Raw genomic sequence first — 24,564 nt, forward strand, 5'->3', positions numbered from 1 at the left:
CTCAAACTTAAATATATTTATACTACAGCTATTTGGTGCCTGGAAAACACTGAAATTGGATGCGTTGTATTTCGTGTGTAATAATTAATTAATTAATTAATTTTGGTTTCTTCGATTCGACTTTTTAATATTCGAAACAGTAATGTAATGACAATTTCAATGGTTGTTTCCTTTCCTCGGGGTGAACGATTTTTCCCTCGATCGGGAAGCGAATTATTTTTCCTACTTGACGAGAGAAAGAGGCAAAGAGAGGGCGCATAAAAGGAACCTCCCGAGAATGAACAATTCTTCTTGGCGGCGTGACTTATGAGATTGAAAGAGGAGCTTTCGTTACGGCGGACTTGCCCCGAGGAACGCGGATTCTACTCAGATTTTCCGGTTCAAGATTCTCGACGCTGCTCAACGTCGATATCGTTTTCACCGACGACGGTTATTGGCACTCGTTGTTACGACTGTCGCGGCCTTCTGACTGTAAACTGTTGTACTTAAACGAAACCGGTCGAGGGGTTCAACAAGTAGGAGATCCGAACTTTAATTTAGTTTCCGTCGCGACGACATTTTATGAATTTTAACTGTTATGGAATTTCGATGCTTGACAACTTTTTAACGTTCCTCGATACATATAAAATACATTTGTTCGGTGTCATCGTCTGTAATAAATCATTATTAATACCAAAATGAAGATTATTGATCGAAAGACACGTAAAATTTAATGTATACTTTAGAAATAGCTGTGCAAAATAAAGACCATCTTCACGACACGAAAAAGGAGTTGCTTGTGTTTATGCTTGCGAGGTGCAAAAAAGTTTGCATTAGAGAAACTAGGAGTAACATGAATACCCGAGACGCGCACCAAATTGGGCTATGTGTAGTCAGCCATTGCAGGACGCCAAAAGACTGCATAATGTAAAATTCTGTTTGAAGAAATATAATAGCGAAACGAAAGACACGCCTAGGAAAGTACAGAGAAATTCTGTAAATTCTGAAACAACCCAGTAACATTGACGAAGACTTTATCATTGGAATACGAGCACTCCCTTACGTTCTTCAGACTCGTAACTATGGTGTCGTCTGTTAGGATCGTTATAGTCACGTATACAAGGCAAGGCACGAGCTAGTTCCCACGATTTTTCAGCCCCTTTCGATGATCTGACAAAAAAATTGAAGTTAATCAGTATTTAACCGACAAGAAATCGCAGTTACTTAAATTCAAAAACAAATTGATTTTTAATACGAAATTAAGATTACTGTTATATTTTTAAATGGAACTGGATATTTTTAACCCTTTGCATTCTCTTACGAAATAGATAGTAAATATCTTATGTATTTTGTCCAATATAATCACTTTAAAACCATAATATCGTTGTGTTCCCTTAGAGGGTACATCGAAATTCTTTGCTGGGTGTCCCTTCAGAGAGGACAGACGAGTGCAAAGGGTTAACTTTATAGTATTGTAGGCGACCTCGAGACAAAATCGACGACTTGCTATACTATGACCTTCAGATGACATCGAAAGAAAAATTGCCATGAATCCATTTCATTTAAAAATATAACAATAACCTTAATTTTTGGTCGAAAATCAATTTGTTTTTAAAATTAAGCAACTCTAATTTCTTGTCGGTTAAATACTAATTAACGATCGTTAGGAAACATTTTTTGTCAGACTATCGGGACTGAAAAATCGTGAGGAAATATACGAATCTCGCAAAGATAGCCACATTGAATTTCAAAAGGAGTTTACAGAGTTGAAGTAAAAATCAATCAAAAGACAGCGAGTTGTTTTAAAGCACGTGAATCTAAAATTAACGATAACTATCGTGCCAATACCAATGTTACCTTTCCTAACGAATCCAGTAAAAGAACCAAACAGTTTCGACGCCGAAGGATCCGATTCCCTGCCACTAATTCCCATCGAAATTATTGAATGGAAAATTCGGGGACGCGCACAGGAAACGGGAGTGTTCGTCAACGATTTCGAGAGGTACTCGTTTTTTTTTATTTTTTCTGTTCTCGCGCAACCAACCGCGCGGTTGTTTGCACCGCGTCAGACGCCGGTAATTAATGACGCGATGGGTCCAATTAACCGGGCGAGCGGGAAAAATTTGTTAACGAAGCCCGACGGTGCGTGGCTTTTTGGCCGACGCTTTAATCGCGAACAACCAACGACGCGGCCTCGGAAAGGGCGCTAATATACACGCTCCAGGAGGGCGCATCGTGGCAGTCGCTTTGGGGACGGAAGTCATATAATTGAATTCGGTTCACCGAGTCCGGCTCACTGATCGAAACACTACGGCTGGCTAGTTTCGATCCGCGGTATACGAACTAACGAGACAATAACAAGCACGAAGTAACAACGTCCGAGCGAAATCCGCTTCTCGATGGACGTCATGTTCCAGTGCCCCGAGAAGATGCTTGTAAATACCAGTCCTGGTGCTCCTCAAACGTTATTTCCATAGTTTTTCTCTATGGTACTGTTGGATAACCTGTATTTCGATAGCTTGGCTGCTGGAACTCACCATGGAGTCGCCCTGGGTTTATTTTTAACAAATCTGTAAGCACTCGCTTCGAGCTTCGCTAAGATAATTGAGTCTATATTTGAGTCGGATAAATTGGCTGATAAAATCCGTCTTACAATGTAAGGTAGATCGAAATAAATTGTACAATACTGGGCTTGTTTTATAGAAACGTTGAATGTTGAAATTCGAACGACGTTGGATTAATTTCGTTTCCTTTGTAGCAGCTTTTGTCGAAGAGAGCATTTCAGAGACGCCTAGACATTCAATGGTCAATCGAGTACTATTACACGCGGTTTTTCGGCCACCCCTGGGAATAATTTTAATGCGAGATTCTAGAGGCCAAAATAAGACGAAAGTCAACGATACTAATTTGTTGATTGAGGCTCTCTTAAAAAGTTATTAACAAAAGTAAATTACAAAATTTCAAATTATTCACGGAAAAATTATTTTCGGTTGCGAGGGTCAATTACAATCATTTTTGGTCAATGGAGGTATCCCCGAAATCCTACCCAGTTTCGAAAAAAAAATTCGAGAAATTGTGAAATTATTCGACAAAATTAAAAAATTTTAAATCGTTATAAAGAAATTATTTTCAATTGCAGAAATTAAATACAATCATTTTTGGTGAATAGACATATACCCGAAATCCTACGTACTTTCAAGAAAAAAATTCCTAATCGAAAATCTAATATATGACCAGAAATGTTGCCTGAAATTACATGCAAATCTTTAAAACATCATAACTTCTGAACGGATTGGAGGATTTTAATGTTACAAACGGCAAACAACGCGTATTTTGGTGAAGAATATGTAAAAATTCCAAAAATATTCGAAAAGTTGATCCTTGACACCGCAAAATGAGAAAAATCCCATAAAAATTGTCCAATTTTCAAATAGCCATAACTCTTAGAATAGTGAATATATTTCAATGAAATTTATTTCTGAAATAGTACTCATGGGTACCTACAAAAAAGTATGAGACAACTTCTCTGTAGGGTGTCAAACAAAATTATTAAAAATGAAAAACGAATTTTTAAGAAAAATCGACAGAGGTGAAGAAATTATTCGGCGAAAAAAAAATTCTTTACCGAAAATATACTGTGTGACCGAAAATGTTTCTATATCTTTTTAACGAAGCCTCAATCAATGAATTTGTATCTTTGATATTCGTCTTATTTTGGCCTCTAGAATCACCCTGTTTAGACTAATAGGTAATCGGGCGCTGGTGAGAAAGTCAAGAGCGTAGCCGTCTGGTGACGAAAGCAGAAACTGTCGGCCACACTTTAGTTTCTTCAAACCATTCTTATGAGATATTTTACAATTCCTATATAATAATAAAAGTTGCACGGAAGCGAGTGCATATATTCAACCCGTTATTTTAGGCCTGAAATTACTATTAAATTCACCTGTACACGTCCTATGAAAAATTTCTCGGACACTTCTCATACCGTTTTATAAGAACCCATCATCTACTAGCAATATACTAGCAAAGTGTATAATCTTTATTTCATTCGCGAATGCTGGTCGATGTTTTCCTTCTAAGTAAAGAACTGTTTTTTGTCATGATCTAATTGCTTTCTCTATTATTGGACGTTCGTTCGCTGGCAAAACGAGACCACTCGCGTTAAAAGACTCGCTACTTCGATAATATTAACTGTTCGATATTGCAACGTATACAGGTTTCAGACATTTCTGATACCCAAGAAATATTATACACAAAATTTAGAAAACTATAAACACATCGAACGTTTTACATTTTTTTAACAAATTGTGCAATAAACAATTTAAGAGCCAGATAATTCATACTGTAATTTACTGTCGTGACGGAGCATGCATGTTTTCGTTCCCTGCGCAAATTAAAAATCTTTCGACCATTATCGGAACAGCTTGTTTGTGCAGCACTTGTTTTTCTAGCAGCGTGGCTTTTACATTAACACAGAAAACCTCGGAAAGCCATTCTTCTGATTACTTTTCCATTAATGCGACCGCTACGCCCGCTCCTCCATCGACGGCTATTTCCAGTACGCAAATAATGTTCCACGATATTCCATTGTACGTAATTAATTTTATGGTTTTTGTCGCTGATGGACTTCGCCCCTAGGAGCATGGCCGCCAGATCTGCGCGTAATCTTTGCACGACTCTACATTTTTAACAACTTTTTACCAATTATTAACGTTCCGGAACTGTTTTAAAAATACCATTTGATATAAATTGATAAGCAGAAAAAGAATGATCGTTTAACGACAAATGTAAGTGTTTACGTATTTTTACAAATACGAGAAAATCGATTGGCGTTGCAGTTTCTTTGAGAAAAAACTATATTAAGGACACTCTGTTTTTCCCCAAAGTTTTAAAGCCGTTTAATGCATATGTCCAGCACTACGAACTACGAAAATTATAATTAATGCATCAAAAGCACCAGAAACTGGTTTCGTATTCGTGGCTTCAACAGCGTCCCGAAAATGTTGCGCGTCGAATTAACTGGGCCGTGTTTTCGAAGTTTGCGTTCCCGATTACGGGACAGCGCGGTTATTCCGCAGCACGGGGAATCCGATAAAATCCGCGTAACGACGTTAAAAGGGCATCCTCGTTCATAGATCACCGAAAACCGATATTTTCCTTTGCGATTCGCAATCCCCAAAAACGGTAATATTTTCTAAAATGAGAGCAATCTCCCGGACCGAGTTTCAACTCGCAATTTACTCCTCCAACCTAACGACAGAGACTCTCTCTCAACGAACTTGATCGCTGGGGATAAAAGGTGCATTCTTTACGGTGACGTGAAACGTAAACGTCCAGTCGAAATAAGGATCCATTAACCCCCTGCTACACGGGGACTTCGCTCCAAGATAATTTTGTTGTCCATTCGATGAAATAGGAGGGGTGTTATTTATTATGAGCTACTTCCGCGCGACGAAACGATTAACTTAAGACAGCCATCGCCGTAAAACTCTCGAAATTGACAAACTGGCGAGGCGTCGTTCTCATCTTCCCCTGAATCTTCGAACCTTGCTTCTTCTAATTATTGTTTATTTTCTTACTAAATTTTCTTTTCCATTCAGTTGCTCGAAAATATTGAGAAATATTTGAGGATCAATTTCTACCCCTTGAAATGAATTTAACATACCTAGAAAGTTTCAACCACCTCGTAAATAATATCATTTTTACAAAATTATTTTTTCTATTCGGTTGCTTGAAAACATTCAGAAATGTTTTTCTCGTGAATAATATTTTTACAAAATATTCTTTTCTACTCAGTTGCTTAAAAACCGTGACAAAGTGACAGTTTCCTAGTTACAATAAGAGAATAAAAATATCCCGATATTTGAGGCTCAATTTCCACCGTTTGAAGTGAATTTTACATACCTAAAGAATTTCAGTTCCTTCGTAAATAGTATATTGTACCCAGCATGAAATATTCGACTCTTCTAGGAATAAAAGAGATCTTTCGGAGCAATTAAATTTTTGCATCCCTTACGGTTGGAACCCCATTTAGAAACGATCGTGCAGCGGGAATCAGTGTCGATTGTGTACAAGCGGAGCGAGAAAATCGCGATCGTCTCGTGTTTCGCGATGGCGTTTCGAACAGCACGGCGCGACGCCTCGACACGCGCGAAACAATCGGAATCCTCTCGCGGAAAGTTGGGACGCGCGAGTTCACGGGCGCGGAACTTCCGCGTAACGCTCGAGCGACGACGAGACGGGGGCGAAATACGACGCTGAATTTTGTCCCAGCTATTAAACATCCGGCTGCGTGAACCGACTCGAGAACGTTGCGTCTCTGAAGTTCCCTCAAGAACCGAAGGAAATACGAACTTCGTAAGAGAATTATACGCGCAGCATCGAGGCTCTATTGCCCTACCCGTCCGGAATCGTTGAAATAACTCCCCCTCCAGACGTCGAGGGAGGCTCCAGAGAGAGAAAGAGCGCCGTAGAAAAGAAAGAATATCTTCTTACGACGGGGTAGCGGCGTCCCACGAAGCGGATCTTCGAATTGAAACGATTATCGACAGAACCGACGTTTACAGGAAAACTACGTTGCAAGCCGGCTTCCGACGGTGCATAATTCACGTGGAAACGTCAACCGTAACTAGCTGCACGGGCGGCAAAAGTTGAATCATGAATTCATAGACTCCGCGAAACTTTCGAGTTGCATTTCAATGGCGACGACTGCAGCTTCACTGGTCAATGATTGGGTCAAGCACCTTAGGGGTGAGTATAAATCCTGATAGGGCTGTTTCAATCCCCTGGTAACATGGGGTCAGAAAATTAACGAAACTATATTTTATTCGAATATTCGAATTTTAAAATATACAGTGTGTTCGGCCACTCCTGGGAAAAATTTTAATGGAAAATTCTGGAGGCCAAAAAAAGACGATAATCAAGAATACCAATTTGTTGATTGAGGCTTTGTTGAAAAGTTATTAACGTTTAAAGTTCCGACTGTAGAACGATGATCTGTATTTTCTCAATGTATTATTATACAATGCATTTTTTTGGCCCATTTCTCTTAGGCTGTAGAGCCCCATTAAAAATCCTTTCAATCCGTTCAATAGTTCTCGTTTTTTAACCATAGACATGAAATTTCAGGGGAATCACCATTTCTGATCAGACATTGTATTTTCGGTAAAGAATTTTTTTCTCGAAAGTGCGTAGGAATTCGGGAGTATGTGTATTCACCAAAAATGATTGCAATTGACCCTTGTAATCGAAAATAATTTTTCCAGAATGATTCGAAACTTTTCAATTTCGCCAGAAAATTTCAGCACCTATCCCCTATCGATTTTTCTTAAAAATTCGTTTGTCGTTTTTAATAAATTTGTTTGACGCTGTACGAAAATGTTGTTTAGTACTTTTTTGTAGATACCCATGAACTCTACTTCAGAAATAAATTTCATTGAAATATATTCACTATTGTAGGAGTTATGGACATTTGACAATTGAACTATTTTTATAGGGGTTTTCTCACTTTATGGGTTTAAGGAACAACTTTTCGAACATTTTTGGAATGTCTACATATTCTGCACTAAAATACGCGTTATTTGAATTTTGAAACATTAAAATCCTCCAATCTGTTCAGAAGTTATAACGTTTTAAACAAACGCATGAAATTTCAGGGAAAAATGTCACATATGGTCAGCCATTACATTTTCGGTACGGAATTTTTTTCTCGAAAGTGCGTGGAATTTCGAGGGTATGTGTATTGACCAAAAACGATTGTAATTGACCACTGCAACCAAACATAATTTTTTTAGAACGATTTGAAATTTTTCAATTTCGGTCAGTATGGGAGTGGGATTGAAACTTATGTGAGACTTATATATGTCCTAAATTATATTTCACGTTTACGTATTGCATTTTATATTGTTTTTTGTATACAGTGGAAGTTTCCCGTTCAAATAATAATAAATAAAGAAATTATTCCAAGTGTTTTAACGTCCTGATAATGATAGAATAAGAAATTTCTATAACTGATTGGTCATCTGTAGCTATAATCTGGGTTACGATAAATCTATCAAATTTCGTTAAAATCGGTGCTGAGATCCTCTTTGTAAGACGCGTGGTTCTGTCTCGAACCGTACGTTCGTCGCGACGAACTTTCTGAGGAACACACCGCGAAAAGGAGATTGAATTTGCAAATATTGCTTCGAGGCTTTCCACCTAAAAGGTCTCCGCGCAAACTGGGAAAACAATTGTAAGGCAAGAGGCATGGGAAAGCACACGCGCGGATTCGTTTTACGGACCGTGTACACGCTCGTAGTCAGTAAGCAGCGCGACTTTACCACCCTTTTCCTAAATAAGGTGCTACGATAGAATTGCAAGAACGAAACTTATCGTCGTTTGATCGTTGAAAGCATTCATGCTCGCGACGAGGAATTCGTTGGAACGTTTCTACGATTTTAAAACTATACGATTAGTACTAAATAGATTCTACGATACTCACAGCCAATTTGAGCAAACGTTCAGAGGCCTTCGCCACGTCCATGTTCTGAAAAACAAACGAGATACGATTATTAATTTAAGAGGAATTCGTGTAAGTACGGGGATGAAAGTTGGAGGGCCGATTTCGATAAAACAGGGCTACGAAACGGGAGTTCCTAATTGGACTCGAACCTGTGGAATATGTAGCACGAATTCGAAGGTTCGCGCGGATTACGGCGAACGAGGGAGGCTTGCGATTAAAAAATAAATGTAAATTACGACAAAGTTCTTGCAAATACAATTATGTAAGTTCCCCGATATGTTTTGAGACAATCGAGCGATCTATTTTGAGAACGCTAAAAGTGGTTGTAATAATTTACGAAAATAAATACTGTCTATTATTTAGTCATTCTTTCGCGATTATAAAACCATTTAATAATAATTTGACTGTATAAATAAATAGAAAATTTGTCCAATGTAACTTGTTTGAAATAAAATTTGAAACCTTCCTGTAGCGTATAAATCTTTGATACACGAATACAACTAGAAAAACACTAAGAAATTGTGGAGTAGATCTTGAACGGAAAGCTTCGTGCAGCAGCTTTGGCAAAGAAATCCTAGTCGTTGCGAAAATTTATAAACACGAATAGAACGTACAAATACCCGGAGATTAACAAGAGTACGATGCGCGAGAAATACTTGCATTTCCCGGAAGGTATTCTCTTATTCCCGTATGCTCGAAAACGTCGAAGGAGCTTCCCAGCGATGGAATTGATATTTCGTGCGGTATACTAATTGAATACAGGGGAAGGAAGCCACCCCTCCGGCGTTCCGCTTAAGTGGCGGTTGTCGAGGTCTCTCCGAATGGCACAACACGAGAACCCGCGGTGCTTATATACCAGGCTTACAAATAAATACCTAAAGAGCCTCCTGTCGATTTCAACACACCATTTGCGCGCACACAACGCCACGCGTCCATGCACACGCGACCGCATAGTTTGTTCCCCGACTATGATGGAATTGCGAGGCTCAAATAAAGGGGCAAAAGTAAACGCGACACGAAACGGACGCTTATTTTTCGACCCTCGAAAATTGCAGACGTCGTTAAGAATGGATATTAAAATATCAACAAAACATCGTTCGAAATACGATACAAATTACTTCTTGAGTACTTAAGAGGCCGATTCTCTTCTAAACGATGCATAATAGCAGCTTTTAATCATTCTTACTGCAAATCCACCAACTAAATATGCAAAACAAATTATAACCGTTTAAAAAAACTGAGTTGAGCCTCCTAACTCGAAAAAATCAAGAATGAAAAAAAAAATTGTAAATTTCACCTACTAAATCTTTTTTTACCTCGAAAATTGGAAACATCGTTAGGGTCGGAAATTAAAATAACAACAAAGCATCGTTCGAGATACGATACAAATTACTATAATACTTTAATACTTAAGACGCCGATCCTCTTCTAAACGATGCATAATAGCAGCTTTTAATCATTCTTACTGCAAATCCACCAACTAAATATGCAAAACAAATTATAACCGTTTAAAAAAACTGAGTTGAGCCTCCTAACTTGAAAAAGCCAGGAATGAAAAAAAAAAAATTGTAAATTTCACCTACTAAATCTTTTTTTACCTCGAAAATTGGAAACATCGTTAGGGTCGGAAATTAAAATAACAATAAAGCATCGTTCGAGATACGATACAAATTACTATAATACTTTAGTACTTAAGACGCCGATCCTCTTCTAAACGATGCATAATAGCAGCTTTTAATCATTCTTACTGCAAATCCACCAACTAAATATGCAAAAGAAATTATAACCGTTTAAAAAAACTGAGTTGAGCCTCCTAACTCGAAAAAATCAAGAATAAATAAAAATAAAATAGTCATGTAAATCTCACCTGCTAAACCTTTTTTTACCTCCAAGGATTTACGTTTTTTCCATCTAAAATTTATTCGAAAATTCGGACGTATTTTCTACTCCTCTTTTTTTTTAATCTTCTCGAAAGCATCGTTCTCTTGACAGTACGAGGGATGATTTATTATTTGATGACAGCGACGAATCGGTTTCTGATGAAGAACCGAAGCTCAGAAAGTGACAAGCGCGAAAATGAAGATGAATAAAGATTTTGGAAAGAAGATTAATAAACCCTGAAAAAATGATTTTTTTGTATTGTTACGTGTACTATTGTACGCGTACACAATAGACGGATAACAGAAGTACGAACGTTTCGAATAAATATTAAATGTCAACCTTTCGTCATTGTTGACCCAAACGATCATGCCCAAAGATCGATGCGTGTATTTTTATGGGAATTTGTAACCGCGCTGTTATTTAACGCATACGCGGAAGTAGAACGCAATTTGATTTCGCTTCGGAGACGGAAATTTCTCGAATGTTTCGGAGATTAAAATGAAACTATGTATAATTATACGCATTCTGGGATCCGCAATTACAGTACTTGATGCACGTTGGTTATAAACTGGGAATATGATATTTCAATTTCGGGTTCGCGGCGTGCTCAATGCGCTCGAACACGTATCTGCATTACGAGACGTTTTATGGATTGCTTTGACGCTTTATTGCTCGTTTCCATTGCAAAATTAAAACTTTCCGGGGACACGATTATCCACATAATTCGTTAACAAATAAATCTGGAGTTTCACGAGCAGAGAAAAGTTATTTTCAAAGAATACAAGCATTGTTATAATTGTTCGTTTATTACCTCAAAGTATAAATGCGAATTTGTCTGTCTACCGAGGAGAACCGCGTTATTTAGGGCAGGGATCCAAGAGAAAGGGGGTTGTAAAGAGAATTCTCAGACGGCTGCGTTTAAAACAGCTCACGTAGGTGACACACGCTGCATCGAGCTCATTCTTCGTCTTTTCCTCTCCTTCTGCTTTCCCGTGGACGTGAGACGTTGCACAATGATCGATCGTCCGGTCGGATCAAAGGCCAGAAACCTTCGCTAGAGAAGCCTTGGTGGGCTTCACAAAGGATTATAATAAGCCGTCTCTGGCGAGAACGCGAACACTCGAGTTCGAAGGAACTCGAACCATCGCCGCTGCTATCTACGTCACTGAAACTGAACACTGTCCCCGCCAATCTCAGGAATCCGTTGCTCGTAAAAGGACCTATATCGAACCAGTTTCACCATCGACGCAAACAAATTCCCATCCACTACAAAATGGGGCCCTTTTCACGCCTATCGAGCCCGCGAAACCGTCATTTTGGTGTTCGCTTTGTATGGGAACAAATTAACACTGAAACTAATCGTCTTTACGATTTCGTTAAAATACAACTTCTCTTTTAATTAAAATATAGATTCGTCAAACTAGACTCGAAAAGGATTGAACGCTTGTGAGTCCATGTCTCATAGAGTACATAGAGTCTCTGGATTACCTCGTGTAATCATATACAATTACTCCTACTCGTATTCGTACACTATAATGACGATTCTTACGAGTTTTTTCCATTTATTTTTACCAAATATTGTTTTTCTTACACTGTATGGCGATTATAAATAGAAACTAATTTTCGTTTTCTATGAATTCTATTCATCTATTTCTACCAAATGTTATTTATTACACTGCATTTTGCTTACATTTACAAAGTAGTTTCTCTTGTTTTGTTTACGTTTTAATATTAACGGGCAAGCAATAATTACAAAACCGATAGAGAAGTATAAAATAAGCAGCGTACAATAATAAATAATAATACCAACAATAAGTTTTGTTTCTAAATTTAAAACAAACCCTTAAATATCTCAGTGTATGAAAAAATGGATTCACGCCAGTTTGAAAGAAGCAACTATTTTTTCATTTAATGAAACGAATCACTATTTACGAATACGAGTGGGGGTAACTGTACGGTAAATCATGGCAAAATTTTTTTAATTTTTAAGCACCTAACGGATCGAAGAGATTTTCTAGAAAGTCCATAATCCGCAGTGGAAGAGGTTCGAGTGTCCTGTTGAATTTGTTCGGACTATAAGCGGATCGCGAAACGAAAAAGGGAAGGAAAGAGGTCAGAGGAGGCATGAAAAACGATCGGAGGAAACCGTCCACCCTTCGCGCCACGATTCAGGACAGCCGGTGGAACCTTTCGCGCTATCGTTTCCTTCTTTCGACGTCGTTTCAATTAGCGGGCCGAGATTTACGGCTTTGCATCCACGAACACCTTCTTGTCGCGTTTCTGCGAGTAGTCTCGAGATACTGGGAGATTCGCCGGACTCGAATTGAATTCCAAACGGGGCAGACAATGGCGGCCAAGAGGGGAAAAGAGCCGCGTTATACTTCCCCTTCGGCTCCGTCGCTGGGTGCAGAAAAATTCTGGGTAATTTCGAGGAAGGGTCGCGGGCACATCGGATACTATGCAGGGCGGACAACGCGAGAAAGACTCTCCCTAATTTTTCGTCGAATCAATTTTCGGTGGCCGTGTGATTTATTAAACGTCATAAACGACACAACCTTTCCTTCGTTTTCGCTGCCCGCGTACTACATCTCTGCCTAGGGAGAAGATCGACAATTAATTCTTCGTTTCACGAATCATCTTCTAAGAATAAAGAGAAATTTTCTTATTAGACACGAAAACAGATATAATCGAGCGACACACAAGAAACCTTAAATTATTTTGCAAAATTTTATAAGCGATAATATTTTCTCTGTATAATTTTGTAAAGAGCGTTTCCAGTTAAAGAACGAATAATAATAATAATAATGAGTCCGCTAAAGAGTAAAGAGAACAGGAATCTCCAAGGAACAGTATCGAGTCGACAAGCTAAGATACGCTTTTCCAAGGCGCGTCAAGAACGAAATTATCAACGATACGTCAGTCAACGGTTGTCAGTGGAGAAGACGTATCGGCTTTTCAGTCGAAAGGAGTCGAAACGTTTTTACCTGTCGTGTATCGGATCGATCAACCCTTCTCTCGACCCGGATACAACCGAGAGGAACTGGACCAATATCCGACACACTGAAAATTCCATTCTGACGACGACGGTGACCGGCACACCTGCAAGCATTCCGACCAAAGGAAGAGCCGACGAAAATAAAAACACATGAACCGGTAAGCTGCCGTACAGACGCGAAATTTTCTCTCTTTTTTTTCTTTTGGTCCACTGACTGCTCGTTAACCCATGCGTTCCACGGCCTCTGAAGAAGATTCCGTACGATATCGGGAGGAAAAAAACGAGAGGACGTGACAGACAGGAAAATAGCAGGGTAGGAGAGGGTTTACGAGCATTCACGATGGGAAATCGATACGATATTTCATCCGTTTCGTCGTCAACGGCCTCCAAGGTGCGAGCAGCCAAGTTGCAAAGACTGCACCCGACCACCCGCGCCCTCGCGCTCTCCGACGCCCAAGAAAATCCTTTAAACGTTCATCCCTTTAAGGAGTAGCACGTCGTCGAGCCGATAAGCCGACGTTCGATGCAACCCCGTCGTCGCCTTTCGATCGGTCGATTGCTCTACAGTGTGAAGTCACCCGTGTGGTGGAACGCTATGAAAGATAGACGAAACGTGCCCTCGTCCATTTGCATTATACCGACGAAAACAAATTTTCGACGATCTATAATCGAAATTAGTACCTGGTCGGAACTTTTTTCTCGAATTGCTTTTATTTAAACAGCGCGATAAACGGTTCTCTGAAATAAGGACACCTCAAATTTGGCGCCTCGAACGAGCATCGTGCGCACGCAACTATTTTGAAACGTCGAAAGAAAGATATTTTAACTATGAAGCCCCCAACGAGGGTCATGCGCAGGAACCTATCTTGAAACACGGAAAGAAGGATATTTCAAATTTGGCGCCTCGAACGAAACTTTTGCGTACCAGACTATTTCGAGACCGTTCGCTTAAAAGGACGATAGCGATATGTGGGTTAATTAGAATCATCGATAATGGATAATGTTGCCCTGTTTTAGTTTTCGTGCCTTCGTAGAGCCTTTGAAAAGTTGACGAGTAGGGGAATCGATAAGGCAACGTGGCGCATGATGCCTCTCGATGCCTTTCGATCGGTCGATCGCGATACGGACGCGTTGCAGAATTTACCGGAAGACGGAGGCCTCGTTAACGCCTAACCAGTGGAAAATTAATTAATAAACAACTGGAAGCGCGCGTGAAAATAGAGCGGCGATTATGTCTGATTAAGTGGGTAGATCGAGCGCGCGAGTTAATGCATTACGACGCGTGCAGCTGCGATAACGCTTGATACAAGCGCGCGATAGCAGTCTGAGAATAATTAATTGAAATAAAATTCAGCGTTGAACAGCGTAAACGGGGGCCATCGCGAAGAAACGATGCGTTAACAGTGGCGAAGCGATAACTTTATTAATCGAACCCGTTAATGGCCGTAGCTCTCTTGTTAATTAATGGTAACAAGTTCCAGTCGATGTTGTTGGCAGCTAGTAAAGAGAAGTCTAACTTAATTCTCGGTACGGGGGCCACTCTGTTTTGTAATCTTGATTCGACGGCTCCGTCAACCGGAACCAACGAACAGGAAGGAGATAAATTTCCATTGTTAATTGAAAAGAAGACGGTCCCGAACGAACCCTACCGGGAGCACAAAACGATATCAAGCGTGAAGTTCAATAATGAGCAAACAGGTTCCTTCGCAAGAATCAGGAACGGAATTGATAATTTCGTGCCATCGTTAGAATATCGTGGAAAGAGGTTCTAACGAAAATTTATATGCAAATTTTATACGCGTATTCGTAATATGCTGGAGGTTGTGGAAGATCGGGGCTTCGAGTTATAGGTTTTTCCGGATTTTAATCAACCACTTCGTTGCTTTGAAAGAAAACGTTGAAGGTGGTCAGTAATCTCGTTGGGGACGCGGTCCTCAAGAGCAACTCGAAGGATTACTCCTAACGAAGAATCGCTCTCATAGTCCGGAAGGGTACTCTCAAGAATTAACGAAGTCGCAGTGTTAGGACTCACGGAACGTTGATTTACCCACACACTCAAGATCCAATAGTTACGGGGTTTTAAACTCTACAAACAGAACAGTATGAGTAAACTAAAATTACGAGTTTGTTCGATAGTAGGTGTTCACAAGACCTGAACTTCTTTTTCAATAGAAACAAATAAAATAACCAGTGAGCTCAATTTTCCGTGGAAGGTCTTTGCAACTAAAAATATCACATCGCCATCTGTATTTTTAACACTAGATTTAGAGAAATTTTATGAGAAAAAAGCATTTTAAAGTTCGAACTTTCAACTTTTGGATAGTTTACACCAATTTTATCGAAACGGGTGCCCAGGAGATAAACCCCTTAGAAGTAAGTGTGCCAAATTGTACAAATTTCTTGATATTTATCAAGCACAGATGAGTGTAAACAATATATTTTGCAATTTTTATAAATGTATACTATCGAAAGATATAATCATTCGCTTTTAGGATAGTTTTAAGATAGCTTTTAGTCCGAGATTGTCGAAAAAAGTATGATTTTCTTAGTGTTTTTTCTAATGTTTTAACAAACGAATCCTAGTTCCAGTGAAGGTAATAATGTAGTAAAATTTGTTTATCTATAATATTTCTTGTTCATAACATACATACATATGAATTTATTATCACTAATAAATTTGTTACTAATGTCTATTGTCTATTCTGTATTATATCTCTTAACTTTTGACGAAGTACAGCAGTTCATGATTGTACAAATGAAAAAAACAATGTTGGTACAATGTTCCTCGCATATTCGACTACCTCAGCCAGCAAAAACATTGTAGTTTACGACAAATTTTTAAAATCGTCTGCAAATGCCCCACTGTGGAACGTTACAAATAGAGCTTAAGCGAAATCCTTGCGGTACGTTCCCCCGTCCTCCGCCAAAATTTCGATGCTCAATCGTGCGAAACAGCGTTTCCGTTTCGCGTAACGTTTCCCCTTTTCCATGAATGACGAGTTCCCCAAATGGAAGCGTAACCCTAAACAGCTAGAACCGGACACTTCGTCGCGGAACTTGGTAACAACAAGACCCACTCCACAGTCGAGACAGAACTTGCGTATCCGTGATTAGATAGTTCGGCCACCGGTCCCGTTTACCCATCCCCAATCCTTTTCAAACACCATCCCCCGTTCCTAACCACTCGTCAGCCGATTATTAAGCGTTTCCATACCGGCGAATCGATGAGAGATCGACGTAAGTGGCGGCGTTCACGGCGCTGGAAGAGATTTCGCGGCGGCTCGAAGACAGACAGCTCTCCGTTCACGATTTTCCACCCGGGAACAAATTGTCCCCGGTAAATCGTTTGAGATTCCCTCCGCCTATGCTCGCTCGAGACGACTGTCGCGAGAATACTGTGGCGGGAAAGGGAATCGAAAGAGAAACAGCGAGTCGATCGAGGCGCTTTCTCGCTCGGCGACGTGCAAAACAAGATGGCGGTTGAGGATCACGAAGAACAGTTTTACGTTCGATCTCGATCTATCGAGGCAACGAAATAAATGTGTATTTTAGATCATTGTCAAGTTTATCTAATCTTCGATATTGGTTGTATAAGACCCAAATCACAATCGATCTACCATTTTCTTTAACCAATGAAGACATTAATTTGATAATTGGGCCATTGTTATTGAAAGTAATATAAGTTCAATTTTTAATATTTTTAAAACGATGAGTTTGCTAAATTATATTATGCAATTTTTTAAAATTGTTAAAGAAAATAAAAGATTTTTTAGCTACAAATAGACTTGTTCCATTTTAAAAAAAAACATTTTACAGCCAAGCTTCTTTAAGGGGCCATTCTACCTTGTAGGCATGAAAAATACGTGTTTCTTTGTGATTTTTTTTTGCGGGTTATTAAAGAGCGATTAATTCCGGATTTTGTAGATACATTTATTATATATTTAGCTATATTTACGAATTTTTGCAACGCATAATATCTATTGATTACGCTGTTTTTGTTGATCATCAAACAACAGTTTTTACGAACGGCACCCGACTGCGTACGTGATATCTTGCGAACAAGTTATTCGAAATCCTAAAACCAACGATATTCTTAATATAGATGAGTGTGGTTATAGCATGAACTAGGATCTTTTCAAAAAAACAAAAAATGGCAAAATGGCAGCTATTTTACGAAAAAATACTGAATATTTTCATATATTTGGTTGCTTTTTTGTTAATAAAAGAAAAAGTATTGCATGTATCGCAATTATCCTAGTTCATGCTATAGGGAGACCAGTTCTGAAGATACTGTATAAATTTGATGTTGATATCTTGAATAGTTTTTTAGTTATCACGCACGCAGTGCCGAAAAATGTAGTTTCGAGAAAAACAGCTTTAAAGTTTTACGTCCAGTTATTATACCTGCGTGTGGTACATTTCAGCAGGCTATAACTTCGTTAGTTTTCCGAATTTCAATTTAATATTTGGTAGACATATTTTCGAGACTACATACTAAAGGAAAATGCCAAAAAAAAAATATCGATTTTTTTAATCCCACAAGGTAGAAAGGCCCCTTAATTAATTTATGAGTATATCCTACATCATTGATCGTGTGATTGTAGATATAAAAAAGAGGACACCTCGCTAAAACTACCATCGTATTCGTGTATTTAGAGGTCCCTCGAGTCGTGGTCGCAGCACCGTCCCGAAAAAGAAGATCCAATCGAAAAAATCTCAACGACGAAAACCGGTCAGGCACACCCCCGCCCGATTATTGTTCTCTGTCTCGTTCTTTCCCCGTTCGCTACGAGAGTCGTACTCGAATTCGTGATATCGATCGGACGCAAAGTAATTACCGTGCAAGGTGCACCGGAGTTAATTCCAGGGTGGCGAGCTCTTTCTCTATCCATTTCTGCGTCGTCCGCCTCGTCATTTTCTCTGCCTTCGATCGCCTGTTCCCACCCTTTTTCTACGTTTTCTCGCCATCCCCCTCCTGTCCCCCACCCACTCTCGGCCGCCGGCACCAACTCGCCTTTCTGACGGACAAATTGGATTCGATAATTGCGAATCACGATGGCAGAGACGACAGTCACGTCGCCGATCGGCCGGCCAGCTGGCAGGGGAAAATGTCTCCGTCTCTCGATCTACTTCGCGATGGTCTATCACTGTCCCGAGAATCCAGACACGACGGCCGTAACAGCCCCGTGAAGAAATCGATTTCGTGGATATTGCTTTCCCGCCGATGAATCGCGACGATCCGCGATTGATAACTCCAGCTGCTACTGTTCCTCGCATTGTAATCACGACGCTACACTTTTTTACTCTAGCGTACCTTGGACACGCCCTTCCGACGCTATTTCATAAACCGCCAAGTTGCTACTGTTTCTTGCTGGTGACTGCAAACTCGACAAGATCGTTCTACCCAGTCACCTAAATCAAACCTAACTGAAGAGTGGCTATCAAATAATTAAATATTCCGCAATTAATCGATATTTTGAATCTTTCCTATTTTCTTCGTCCGCCATGCTGTTCGATTAATAACAAGATTCGTGGTAAAAATAAGTTTATAGATAAACGTTTACACTAGAACGAATTGGATGGTCGAATCAGTCAGGTATCAACATTCCAGCTTTGCACAGTACTTACACTGCCATCTATAAATCATATAAACTAAAATACAGGTGCAATTTTCCGAAGAACTTTACTATAAATTTAATAACTCACGTGTGAAATTAAAATAAATATGCAATAGTTGAAATTGTAGGAAGAAGCAAATTTGTAATAATAACGCGTTTAAAATCGAAGAAAGACTCGTGAAAAATATTATAGAGAAGTTGGAGTAGTATTAATAATAAAAATACTAAAAAACAATTGTTGCTAGAATTCCACAATTGATTTGGTCGTTTTCAAAGGAAACTGATACACTCATAAAAGCTATTATTTTGATAAAATCCATGACACACGATATGAGGAATGTTTCCTTCATAATGTAATGAATAAGTAAATATTTCATTTTATAATTTCACGACGCTAATTCATTTTTATTCCACGTTCGTTAAGCGTTCAGTGACTTATGGACGAGAGATCTTCGACGGTGGAAAGGCTCCTTTCGCGAAAAAAAAAACAATTTCTGTTGGCTAGGCTCGGGGAACGGGTCCTTCGAAATTTCAAGCCGCCCCCAAAGGCCGAAAACAGATAACGGACTACATTACACGACGATCTATGGATATAGGTGGTGAACCACGGATGTCCGGCACGGATCAGCCGCGGTTAAAACTGTCCGCGTAAAAGGATCCATTTAAATCTACGAAGCCGGCGTACAACCGCGGCAAATTTCCGCCAGTGGTGTACGCCGACAGCGGAGCTATCCGTTTTCCCTCGTTAACGAACAACCAAAACCACGGTGAAATTTTTCAATTAATGTCGCGAGATTAAACGAATAAACGTCGGATCGTTAGTTAGCCTCGTTGCGAACGAACGAGCTCGACGTCGCGATTAAAATCGAAACGGAACAAAATCGCTCTTAATCGTCTTCGGAATCTGAATCCTAAGTCGTGCACACGTGTTCTCCGAACAAATAAACTAACCACCGATCAGGAACAATTAAATAGGAAAGGTTCAAAAATTCGAAACATGAATAACGTCGACTGGAATCCGAAAAGGGAAGCAGAAACGTAACTAAAACTCGATTTAAATGAAGAATTTTTTGTAGTGGATAAATATGGAATTTTATATAGAGTATACAAATATAAAATATAAGGTGAAAATTACGTAAAAATGAATTATAAAATATATAAAACAACAAAAAAATGTAATGCTGAGCCCTAAGTGAATCTAATAAAGACTGTTTAAAAGAGATTAACGATTCATCGAAGAAATGAATGTTTTTGCAGTGAGCATTCGAGGCTGAGCATAATTTATTTATGTAATTTCTTGTTCTTGGAAGTTTTGCAAGTACTGTGAGTCCGCTGGAAGTTGGCTAACGTGGACAACGCAAGTCTGATTAGTGCCTGGATCTCCACTGCCTGGACGCACAGTACATGAACACACAATAAGATTACTGATAACTTTAAATACAAAAATAAGATCCGCTGTTAATTTTCTTTTATCTAGATGGTATGGGTCAATTGATGTTTTGAAATCGTTGGGTATTATTAAATTTCACAAACACGTCTGGAGTTTGTTTGGGGGAAAAGAACCCCTCGGGAGTCGAAAAAAAAGCGAAATAGGAAAGAGAGAGAAACGTCGACAAGATTGTTTGGCCGGTTCCTCGTGATGTCTTCGCCGCAATTGCTGCTCGCGCAACGGTAATTTCCACTGCGTGCAACTGAAATTGCCGTCGACTCATTACGTGCACGAGATCACAGTTGTCTTTATCGCGACGTTCTCGCGACGACCCTTTCGTGTTCGCCGGCGGATGAAAAACAATTTCGCGACATTAGAGTCGCTTCTAAATTGGCGCCAGTCACGGGACTTCCCAGGAACCGTATCCGACACTGCATTTGCTCGTCGTTGCATACGAAATCAAGTATAATGAATTAATATCGACCCCACTGATTCTCTTTTTGCTTCGAGTTGACGAGAAAATGTTTCGTTTGAAACTGGAACGTTTCGTTTGTAACAATTTTTAACTGTTTTGCAGTAAAATAAATAGCAAGATAAAACGGGAAATGTCCGTGTTTTCGAAAATAGAACGGGAATTATGTAACCGTCGCAATTATCGAATCGAATCGTCCATCAACGTCGCGACGCGTTTATTTTTATCGTCCTCGAGCAGCGTCGCTGCTCTGCGGCTGAGAGAATAGCAACAGATAGAATCACGTCGTAATATTCTCCAAGTTGCATTCCGTCCAAATTGTCCCGGCCCGGCTTATCCCGAATAATTTACCGCCGCGTACTGATTACACGCGTCCGGGTCGCGATAGGGGGCGTAACACGTGGACGTTTCCCGCGGCTGCCAACGAAATATGACCACGATTTCCTAACAAATGATCGAGGCTGTCAAACGTAACCATAAAAAGAGGGGCCAGAAGGGAGGCTTAACGGACACCGGGGGTAAAAAACTGATGGGTCGTAGGGGCTATTATCGTAACGCGTTGGGGTGCAAACGCGACGATGATTCTTGATTAAGTATAATACAAATCCACAAAAATTATAAAAAATTTCAGTTCACATGTAATACAGTGTAGGAAAGTAAAACGACGAGAGTTACAAATAGTATGGTTCATAATAAAGTTAACGAGTCTTTTCTGAATTCGCTGTTGTGCAGATTCTGATGAATAAATACATGCGTGGAACGAAAAGATCTCCGACATGCATAGAAATTTAACAACTCTGAAAGTTCTACGAGTATTCGATGATAATAAATTTAAAAGATATGATCAGCTATCGGCTTGCTCTGCTTTAAATGGAACAAAATGAATGAATTTATGTTATATACTTTCTGCTGACTGTTTACATTTACAACTCGTGTTTTATCAATCTCTAATAAAATACTTATTCGATCCAAAATACGTCAGTGCCACCCTTATTGATCTCGTAAATACTTTGCTCTTCCGCGACAAAGATGGATTCATTAGCCAGCTTGTTTGCAAGCTTTTGAGTGCACTTGCTCCGTGTACATATTGTTTTTATTCGCGTTTGGCGAATAAAATCGCGAAAGTGGCGAAAAACTTGGCCGCAACTCGTAAGAAACATCCACCGTTTCCAGGAACTTTTTTCATCGTTTTTATCACCGCAATCTCACACGTGTTGGGACGTGCGTAGAGACGCATCATTACGAGGTGTGGGGACATCGCTGAGGATTTTCTGGAAAGGGGGTGGTCGTGCACGTTGGCCTCTGTCGGCCATATATTTGTGCGTATCGTACCTCCGGTCGGGGAATTACGAGAAAGATTGATCGCGCCTATTTGCCGAAACCAAATTACACTTCTGTTCACCGGGCTCTCTCTATCTTAGAAGCCATTTCGATCCCGTGGCCAGCCTCGACTTATTTACGACCGACCCTATAAATAATTAGCCCCCTTAATAACGTCCGCCGTTCTATCGATGTATCGACCTCGAACGATAGATTATTATTTATTTCCGGCGGGAATAAAAGGGATAAACGCGTGATGCACGGTGTAACGATGGCGGACGAAAGCAGAAAATTGTTTTCCACAATGCACGGATTTCGACTCGCTCGGTTCATTATTCTTCTACGAAAACCAATCACCATTGTGGTCCGATCAAATTTATCGCTTCGCAACCTCAGGTACGAAACACTATTATTTTTTTTTTTTTATTTTTTTGCAGCATGGTTTCTCGATTCGTAAAATAAAATTTAATTTTACGAACAGCCACGATCGAACGTTTAAACAAATTTTGTAAAGAAATTCTTACGACGACAGAGAAAGTAAATAAAATACTCACGCTGAACGGGACGAGGGAGTTCTTCACGGACGGGATCATCCACTGCTGAAACAACGACATGACCACTTGGCAGCCGACTACAACTTCCAAGATTCGTTTAATCAGGAATCTGGAAGCAACGAACGAAGCATTTATTCGTATAAATTCGTCCAAGATCAAAAACACGATTTTACGACAAATGAATGAATCTACCGAGAAAGTTGTACTATTATATTATCTACGTACTTCTAGATCTTAACCTGAACGTACGTTAAATTTATGCCAGTCGAATCGCTATTTCGGTATTCGACACGGGGTCGTCGTTTTAAAATATCGTCGTAGACGCGACTCCGCAAGAAATCCGAAAAGATGTTTTCGTGCGGTACGTCGCGCGATATGACGTTTCTTTTCCAGTGAAATTTGTTCCCGGGGTTTTCGAAGCCAACAACTGCCGGTGACAAGAAACGTCGGCCAGACTCGAAGCACTTTTCGTATGCATCGTGAAAATACTTCCGCGTAGTCGGAAGAAAGTGTTCCATGAAAATCTCTGGAATTCCGGATACAATCGGAAGTACGAGCCGGAAGCACCGAAAGGAATACATCACCTTGCCCCTGCGGAGTCCATCCAAACGCACCCTCCTCCATTTTCCCGACAATAGCCCACTTAAATCTAATTTCGCGAACACTCTGCTCGCCAACTTTGCCTTCATCCCTCCGTTTTCCTACCGATGGAAGCTCGTAGGACCGAAACCTCGCGAGAAAGAAGCGAATTTCTTCGGGAAAGCGCGTGTACGATTCGTTTATAAACCCATCCATAGATCAGGACCAACCAACAAATTTTTTAAACCGATAAACATTATATACTTGAATTATTTGATAGACCTTTTTATTAAGAAAAGTATATTAATCACGAGCACCGAAACAAAGCCTCGATAAAATAGTAAACGCCCCGTGAGAATATTTCACCGAAATGCTTGAAAATCGAACGTAACGTGCGATGCTCGAGTCTTATCGTTATTTTACCTTTTCCGTATCCTTTGTGTCCTGGGGAAATTCAGTTCGTAGCAGAGCGTAGGCGCCAATATGTAGTAGTAAAGATCACGAAGGTTCAAGTTGTCCGGATATTGCACCAAAGCCGTACCAGCCTCGTCTGCTTCCTGCTTCGAGTCATCGACCTCCTCGCCGTTTTGTTTCACGCCGGTAGCTGCAACGAAGAATCGTATCCGCATTAGAACAGCGAAGTGGTGGTGTGGGGTGGAAAAAACAAATTACCGCGATGAATCACACGCGCCTGGCAAGCAACAGGAATTTCACGAAACCTCGCCCGACTCGCAGCCAACGCGGATAGGAAAACAAAAATCGAAAAGTGAAAGCCAAGGCGGAGTTTGATGAAAAGCTACCCGAGAAGTTACTTCGTCCTGCTCCGAGAATCGTTCCCACCGTCCCCTGGGAGACCAGTAACCGTTGTATGTAGTTTAATCTTCCGTGGGAAAAAAGTGAGAAGTATTTAAACTTCGTTCCCCCGCGCCGACGCTTACTTCAAATTGCTTCGCGGCAATAGTAATTATTATTTTCCTGGCCGAGTGTTCGCGAAGCGAAACAAATACCTGGCGAAGTGATTAGTAAAACGATTTCGACCTGGCATGTCGGTCATCTTCGATGCTTGTGAAAAGTCTTGTGCTCGGAGAAGATCTATAGACATCTCGTTCTCGCCACCAGAGGCCTACGCTCAACCTGTACCTCTCTCACAAGTACTCGACAGACCAATGAAACAATCATTTTCCATGTTGTTCTTTTTAAATTCTTTTCTGCGATATTGACATAAGAATAATGA

At 40.0% G+C, this 24,564-nt stretch overlaps 1 protein-coding gene across 2 annotated transcripts in view; it reads right to left on the bottom strand.

Moving 5' to 3' along the window:
- LOC122400133 (diacylglycerol O-acyltransferase 1) overlaps positions 1-24,564 on the bottom strand; it is a 141,877-nt gene that overhangs the window by 20,157 nt on the left and 97,156 nt on the right. For both annotated transcript variants that reach the window (XM_043401401.1, XM_043401402.1), the window contains exons 7-9: positions 23,754-23,934; positions 22,752-22,860; positions 8,462-8,506 (exon numbers count right to left, since the gene is read on the bottom strand). In XM_043401401.1, coding sequence (XP_043257336.1) covers positions 8,462-8,506; positions 22,752-22,860; positions 23,754-23,934 — 335 coding nt within the window. The remainder of the gene's footprint in view (positions 1-8,461; positions 8,507-22,751; positions 22,861-23,753; positions 23,935-24,564) is intronic.

Source organism: Colletes gigas, unplaced genomic scaffold (assembly GCF_013123115.1).
Source record: "Colletes gigas isolate AHSC1104 unplaced genomic scaffold, ASM1312311v1 Colletes_gigas_Sc00016, whole genome shotgun sequence".
Lineage (NCBI taxonomy): Eukaryota > Metazoa > Arthropoda > Insecta > Hymenoptera > Colletidae > Colletes > Colletes gigas.